We start from the raw sequence: 7,875 nt of genomic DNA, 5'->3' as shown, positions 1-7,875 counted from the left end.
GCACGTCCCCCTGACGCCGGACGCCAGCAGCGTGGTCCGGGCGGGCGGGGCGCAGGCGGTGAGTGTGCGCTTTTGAGCGGCGGCCGCCCGTGCTCGCGCGTCCGCAGTGATGAGCTACGACCGCGCCATCACCGTCTTCTCGCCCGACGGCCACCTCTTCCAAGTGGAGTACGCGCAGGAGGCGGTCAAGAAGGGCTCCACCGCGGTGAGCCATCCCGAGGCCTGCGCGGCGGGGCGCACGGGGAAGCAGGGCACGCAGACCTGGGCGCGGGGGCTGGCGTTCTGCTTACGGCGGGTGGCCCGGGAGGTGACGGGAGCTGAATGGTGTCGACCTAGGAAGGGAGGCCGTGCGCCCTGGAGAGCCGGGTGGCTGTGCCAGGCTCCCCCGCTGCAGAGCGTCTAGGCGAGCGCTTCCCCGCGACTGGGCCGGGGCCATCTTGCGCTGCACGGACGACGGAGGCCGCAGGTGCGCGCGGGCGGTGGGAGGCTGCCTGTGAGTCGGCGCCGGCAGGGACCTGGGGATCTTCCAGCTAGGCCCAGATCGGCGTTGTGAACAAAGGGCGGTTCGTCCGCCCTGCGAGGGTGACAGGCTGCTTCCGGGTTCGCCTGCGCGATAGACTCTGGGTTCTGGTTCCGGTGGGCCTCCTTCGCCGCGCCCCAATTTTTGTTCAGGGACCTTAGCACCATTTGGAAATGGGACCGTCCGACACCTACAAAGCATCAACAGTGAGATAGTTTTGTTTTTGGTTTTCCCGAGTCATCAGGTCTTCGGGAAACACACGTGGTTCTGAGTCTTGAAGCGTTTGCATTTCCCAAATATTTAATCACTTTGAAACTAAAGCCCCAAATCTTTTTTGGGTGACCTAACCCACCCAAAACCCTCTAGAATGAGCAGGCTTGGAGTTGCAGGCCTGTAAGTAACCCCGGCATTTAGAAGGTACAGGCTCTAAAATCTCACAAGTTCAAAGCCAGCCTGGGCCTCTAAAGTGAGAGAGTCTTTCTCTGTCCCTTTCGTGTGTGTGTGTGTGTGTGTGTGTGTGTGTGTGTGAGTGTGTGTGTGAGAGAGAGAGAGAGAGAGAGAGAGAGAGAGAGAGAGAGATTGGGTGTCAGATTCCCCCGTTCTGGAGTTGCAGACAGCTGTGAGCTGCTGTGTGGGTGCTGGGAATTGAACTGGGGTCCTCTGGAAGAGCAGCCTGTACTCTTAATTACTGAGCCATGTCTCCAGCCCCAAGAGATAGGACTAGTGAAAGACCCTGTCTCAAAAAACCTGTGAGGCCGGGGAGAGGCCTAAGTTGGTAAAGTGCTTGCTCTGCAAGCCTGATGACCTGTTTTTTGGATATTTTCATCGCGCAGTAACACCGCAGACTGTCAATAAAGTTTACCTTGAATCGGGGCGGAGCCAGCAACCAGCTGACTGGAATTAGCCAGAAAAGCCAGCAATTTTTATACAGAAGACATACAGGAAGGAAAGGGTGGAGACTAGAGTTTGAGCTTCTTTTTGATTCTGGGAGGAAGGAAGAGATGTGTCTGTTGCAGTATCTCCAGCCAAAATTCAAGGTCAGCTAGTTGCTACTCAGCCTCTCTGAGCTAGCAGGTTTTCCCCAGCTTTTTTTTTTTTTTTTTTAAATGTATACAGAAGAGGGAGCCAGATCTCACTACAGATGGTTGTGAGCCACCATGTGGGTGCTGGGAAATGAACTCAGGACCTCTTAACCTCTGAGCCAGCTCTCCAGCCCTTCCCCAGCTTTTGACTCTTGGGTCTTATTGATAAATAGAACAATAGAGACTTAAACCTACATATGGTGGCCGAAGCAGAGCTGAGGCCAAAGGATCAGAAGCCCCACCAGGAGTGGCCAGTGGGGCATATAATGCAGGGAGAGGGGCCTCAGACAATAATTAAAATATCAGAAGATTCATGTGCAGCTGTTAAACTGACAGAAAAACATCATTGGCACCTCATAAATGTAGCAGTATTTTCTTTTAGGGACTGCTGGCCCACAAATAATGACATGGAGACTTATTATGAAAGCTTGGCCTTAGCTTAGGCTTGTTCCCAGCTAGCTCTTATAACTCAATTAACCCATTTTTTAAAATCTACATTCTGCCATACCTCTTCTTAGTTATGCACAAAATCACACATGCATAGATTTCTTCTGTCTGTCTCTCTCCTGCCAAGCTATTGGCCATTTAGCTCCTTATTAAACCAATCAGAAGGCACCTTAGGCAGAGATACATCTTCACAGTGTAAACAAATATTCTGCAACACCCACCCAAGTTTTAAAAAAAAGGCAGTTTCACACAGTGACATCCCTGGCATCCTTACTCCTAGGAGGCAGAGACTGCAGGATACCCTAGGCTTGCTGGTCAGCAAGTGTAGCAGAATTTGTGAGCTCCAGGTCCAGTGAGAGACCCTGTGTCTCAAAAAAATGTAAGCTGGAGGGGCAAGCGGAGTAGGGAGTTTAATTTTCAGCACCCAGAGGAGTCAGCACCTCTGGCCTCCATGGGCAATTGCTCTCAGGTGCACAGACACAACATGTTTAAAAATAAAATGACTCTCAAAGTTTGAGAAGAGATTGAGGAGACACCAGTGTGGAGTGGCCTTCATATACACTCGGGGACACATGAAACCATAGGAAAGCTCTGGAATCTGGAGGTGCCTGTCCCCAGTGCTCCCGCCTGCAGCTGCACCCAATTATTTTCTCTGGACCCTGCCCGTCACACAAGTCAGCACAGGAGGAACTTGTAAAATTACTTCAGACTAGGGGCAGTGTGGACAGAGTATCTCCCTTGGTAGAACCTTGTAGAAGGTTCCTGTGGCCGGAACATTGGGAACGGGGATGCTGCCCCACTTCAGAGTGAGCTGCCACCTAGTTGTGCCCTCTGCCCAACTGCCTTGTTCAGGAATTCCTGCGTTTGTTTTTGTTCCTCTCTTGAAGGGTTAGATATCACTGAGGTACCCTGGGTTTATTGTGGGGTTTTTGGTTTTGGTGATGCTAGGCAAGCACCATTCCACAACTATAGTCCAGTTTCACTTATTTAAACAGTGGCCACTTCCCCCCTTCTACAATGCCAGGCATAATCAGAGTATGTTGTGTTAAACTAACAATGGATAGTGGTTCTCTGTAACACACTAGGTCCTACCAGCAGTGTGTGCTGTGTGAACAGGTGACTGTGGCCTGGGGCTTAGTGTAACTCAGCCTTCCAGTGTCTGGTGCAGCATCACTCAGGCCTTGGGCACTTGTGCAGGACTATTTAGCTTCAGAACAACTGTAATCACTTTAGTGGGTTTTTGGTTTTGGTTTTTTTTGGGGGGGCGGAGCGGTTCAAGACAGGGTTTCTCTGTGTAGTTTTGTGCCTTTCCTGGATCTCACTCTGTAGACCAGGCTAGCCCTAAACTCAGAGATCTGCCTGCCTCTGCCTCCTGAGTGCTGGGATTGAAGGCACACCACCGCCCAGCCCACTCTAGTGTTTTAAAGGCATGAGATTGGACACTTAGGTCCTGATAACTTGTCCTAGTCCACAGGAGTGGGTCTAGGTCTTTGGTGTGGTAGTGTGTCAAGTGATAGGCCAGATATGGGTGGGCATGCCTGCCTGTGAGACTGTTGCCCCCCCTGGCTAATCCCACCCCACTCTGCTGTGCTAGAGAATAACAACTGTCCTTCTTATGTAATTCTTAAAATTGAATTTTGCATTCTCATTTAAGGTTGGTGTTCGAGGAAGGGATATTGTTGTTCTTGGTGTGGAAAAAAAATCAGTGGCCAAGCTACAAGATGAAAGAACAGTACGGAAGATCTGTGCTTTGGACGATAATGTCTGCATGGCCTTTGCAGGTACACTTTGGACCAGGGTGGTGAGTGGAGCTTTCTTTGGTGGGGAGGGGTGGCTATGACACATGTAAACTGGCTAATGGAGATGCTTTAAAGAAATGGATTTAGACATTAAGAGAACTGCAGTTGCTGGGTGACGGTGGGCTCTCCTTGCCATCACTAGTACCACAGGATGGCAGTTATCACTTGCAGCAGATCCAGCCTAGGAAATCTGAGTTCCCTGAAACAAAACTAGGTGCAATCTAACTTGATTCCCAGTTGTTCACATACTTGCTTCTTAGAAAGGCTTGCAGAGGCTGGTGTGCCATCCTTGTACTCAGTTGTAGTGATGAGTTGCCCTGACTAAAGCCTCTGCCCACTGGGCAGTGGTGGCACACGCCTTTGATCCCAGCATTCAGGAGGCAGGCAGGCGGATCTCTGTGAGTTCAGGGCCAGCCTCATCTACAGAGCAAGCTCCAGGACAGGCTCCAAAACTACAGAGAAACTGTCTCAAAAAACAACAACAACAAAAAAAAACCTGCAACCCCCCCCCCCCCAAAAAAAAGCCTTCTGCTCTTGTTTCAGGTCTCACTGCTGATGCAAGGATAGTTATCAACAGAGCCCGGGTAGAGGGCCAGAGCCACCGGCTGACTGTAGAGGACCCAGTCACTGTGGAGTACATCACCCGTTACATTGCCAGTCTGAAGCAGGTAGGTGCTTACTCAGGAACTGCTGTCAGTGGTGTCATGTGACTTCATCTTGCTCCTACAGTACTGTTCTGATGGTTCTGGCTTGGAGCCATTTTGACTCTGGTGTCTGAAGGGGAATATAAGCATTTGTCTTGCTACTGAGCTACCATTTGCCAGACAGTTGAGAGAGGGCTGAAAGGTACTCCTTCCTACTCTGTGGTAAGAGGCTAGTAAACTTCAGAGCCAGCTTGTAATTGGAACATACCTGTCTGCTGAGGTGACTTCTCAGTTAAGCTGTGTGATGGAGAGGCTAGACAGATGGCTCAGTAGTTAAAGGCATTGGCTGCTCTGAGGGCTTGGGCTCAATTCCCAGCACCCACAAAGTAGCTTAAAAACAGTCTGTAGCCAGGCGGCGGTGGTGGTGGAGGCAGAGGCAGAGGCAGAGGCAGAGGCAGAGGCAGGCTGATCTTTCAAAGTCCAAGGCCAGCCTGCTCTACAGAGTGAGTTGCAGGACAGCCAGGGAGGGCTACAGAGAAACCCTGTCTTGAAAAACAAGTCTGTAACTCCATTTGCAGGAGATCCAACCCCTCCTGACACCAGATACCCGTGTGGTGCACATACACGCAGGCAAATACATACAAATCAATTCCAGTTCTGAGTATATCTAAGAGGAAGAAATGCTGACAGCGGTCCTCAGTTCCCTTAACATCTGATTGCAGGTCACTTGGGATGGGCTTGGTTCCATTTTTTCACTAAGCAGTTGTGGTAGAGTGTTGACTTTTCCTTTCAGCGCTATACACAGAGCAATGGACGCAGGCCATTTGGCATCTCTGCCCTCATTGTGGGTTTTGACTTTGATGGCACCCCCAGACTGTATCAGACTGACCCCTCAGGCACATACCATGCCTGGAAGGTAAGTCTGTGTCAAAACAGTGGGACTTTGGGCTATAGGGAGGTACTAAGCTGGCATTAGCAAACAAATGACAACCCTTAGCTTAGTTCTGTGTGCATTGCCTGTTTGTTCCATGCTTGTATGAAAGCAAAACATTCTACATTGCTGTTTAGCATTTTATCAAAGACAGGGCAGGGCCTAAACTGAAATTTCCCTAAGTGTCTGTGCCACTGCCTCCCACTGCCGGAGAGCCAACTGTAGGCCACTGAAGAAGGCAGCCACTGGCCAGCCACATAGACTGGCTCTACTAAAATGTCTCTGTTTTAGGCCAATGCTATAGGCCGGGGTGCCAAGTCAGTGCGTGAATTCCTGGAGAAGAACTACACTGATGATGCCATCGAGACAGATGATCTAACCATCAAACTAGTGATCAAGGCCCTTCTGGAAGTGAGTGCCCATGGAAACCCCATGCAGGGTGGGCCTGCTGTCTGATGGTGGTGTGACTGGTGACTTCCTTATACAGCCGGGACAGTTAAGGCTTGCCTAAGGTCAGAAGATGAGAGACAGGGCTGAGGTATGGAGTCCCCCATTCAGGTGACTGGGCCTTCCAGAGGCTTGTGAGCCAAGTCTGGGAAGTAGGAGGCAAGCAGGGGAAGCTGCAGTAGCTAGAAATACAGGCACTGGGTCCCCATGTGAAGAGTTGCTGTATAGACTGAGGTTACATAGGAATCCTCAGCAGGCCTGACACACTACAACATTTGGGACAAAAGCCAAAGATGTTCACCCTTCCATCTGGTTGGTTTGGTCATAAACCAAAATTTAAGTCCATATGAAGGCAGACACACCTAATGCTTTGCCTCCTTCTAGGTGGTTCAGTCAGGTGGCAAAAACATTGAACTTGCTGTCATGAGGCGGGATCAGCCCCTCAAGGTAAGTCTATTGGGTGGAAGGGTCTGGACAGAGGAGAGCTCCGACCTTATGTACCTAGTCCTTGGTTCCTTTACTTCCTTCATAGCATTTTCTTAGCCCGTGGGACTAAATACTGTGGGGAAAAAACTCTCCCCTGGCCCTGTGATGTTGCTCCTGAAGACATGACTTTCTCATAGGGCCATTGGTTGTACTGGGCATTAGCTCCCTGTCTGTCATGGAGGTGTGCTCCTATATTCTGGCATAGAGGCTGCTGACACCTGCTGCCTGGGTTGCTCGCCTTATCCCCGGCAGCTACACACAGGGCTGTAGTAGTAATTGCACTACCAGGTGGTGCTATGTTTACACCTTGTACAGAGTAATACTGAATGTGCTTCTTGTGGGGTAGATTCTAAATCCTGAAGAAATTGAAAAGTATGTCGCTGAAATCGAAAAAGAAAAAGAAGAAAATGAAAAGAAGAAACAAAAGAAAGCATCTTGATGAAGTGAGCATTGGTTGGAGCAGCTTTCAACCTCGGTGTCGCGGGCCTTCTGTCTACTTGTCCGAGAGCCCAATAAACGTCTACATTTTCTAACTCTTTGTGATGAGAACACATCATTTGGGTACAGTTGTAGTTAAGATGCATAAATGCTTGCCTCCTTCCACTCTAGACGTCTGCCAAAGCAAACAGCAGACCCAGGGTTCTCAATACATTTCCTTTCAGATAACAAGTCTGCAGAGTTATGACACTGTGGCTAGTTGGGTGGTACAGTTCCCTTTCTTGGTATTGGAGTTTAAAAAAAAAAAAAAAGATGGCTCAGTGCTTAAGAAGGTTTGGTTCCCAACACTCCTATTAGGTGACTCACAGTTTTAACTCCAGTTCACGAATGTGGTGTACATATACTCAGGCAAGAAGCGGGCAGGTGGTGGTAGAGTGCACTGTTAATCCCAGCACTTAGAAGGTAGAGGCAGGGGCAAGTGGATCTCCCCAAGTTCAAGACCAGGCCAGCCAGAGTTACATAGAAACCTTGTCTCAAAAAAAAAAAAAAAAGCTACATAGTAAAACCTTCATCTCCCATGCTTTCTCCACCCCCAACAACTTAGTAGTCAGATTTCTTTTTGCTGTTTGTCAAATTTTCTACATTAAAATCAAGGTGGGCTGTCATTGTGTTTTGTTATTTTGGTTTTGTGGTGGTCAGAGATGCACTTCCCCATGGCTTCCTAACCAGTTTATCATTCTACCATCTTCTTCAGCTTACAGCTACCGCCCCCCCCCCCCCCCTTAATACCAGTTCTGTAAAAAGACACTGTAGGGTCAAATTTTTGCCTAGCACAACATCCATAGGCTGTGACTTAACGTGTCTTGGCAGAGAAAAACCAATTTTAACTGGTTTAGGATACATAGCTGCTTATACCTAGTACATACATTTTTATTAGTCAAGGGCAGGAATATGCCATTAGTAGTCCCAAGCTGCCTGCGTCCTGCTGGGTTCCTCTTCCAGCCTAATACATACATACCCTGGGCAATCCACTGACCATGTATCTGCTCTTGAGGACTGCCTTCAATATTTGGGAACAGTT

At 49.4% G+C, this 7,875-nt stretch overlaps 1 protein-coding gene across 1 annotated transcript; it reads left to right on the top strand.

Moving 5' to 3' along the window:
• Positions 1 to 8: 8 nt before the first annotated feature.
• Positions 9 to 6,889, top strand: Psma7 (proteasome 20S subunit alpha 7). The gene is made up of 7 exons (XM_036184197.1): positions 9 to 205; positions 3,704 to 3,830; positions 4,392 to 4,516; positions 5,286 to 5,408; positions 5,715 to 5,834; positions 6,255 to 6,317; positions 6,703 to 6,889. Exons 1-7 carry the CDS (start codon positions 110 to 112, stop codon positions 6,793 to 6,795), a joined length of 747 nt encoding a protein of 248 aa, XP_036040090.1. The 5' UTR covers positions 9 to 109; the 3' UTR covers positions 6,796 to 6,889.
• The last annotated feature ends 986 nt before the right edge of the window (positions 6,890 to 7,875 follow it).

The sequence above is a fragment of the Onychomys torridus genome, chromosome 4 (assembly GCF_903995425.1).
Source record: "Onychomys torridus chromosome 4, mOncTor1.1, whole genome shotgun sequence".
In the NCBI taxonomy this organism is placed as follows: domain Eukaryota; kingdom Metazoa; phylum Chordata; class Mammalia; order Rodentia; family Cricetidae; genus Onychomys; species Onychomys torridus.
This window is presented reverse-complemented; position numbering and strand designations above follow the sequence as displayed.

Coding starts and splice junctions, on each gene's coding strand:
- Psma7 (XM_036184197.1), top strand. CDS start 110: ATGAGCTACGACCGCGCCATCACCGTCTTCTCGCCCGACGGCCACCTC. Junction 3,831..4,391: donor TGTCTGCATGGCCTTTGCAG/GTACACTTTGGA, acceptor CTCTTGTTTCAG/GTCTCACTGCTGATGCAAGG. Junction 5,835..6,254: donor TGATCAAGGCCCTTCTGGAA/GTGAGTGCCCAT, acceptor GCCTCCTTCTAG/GTGGTTCAGTCAGGTGGCAA.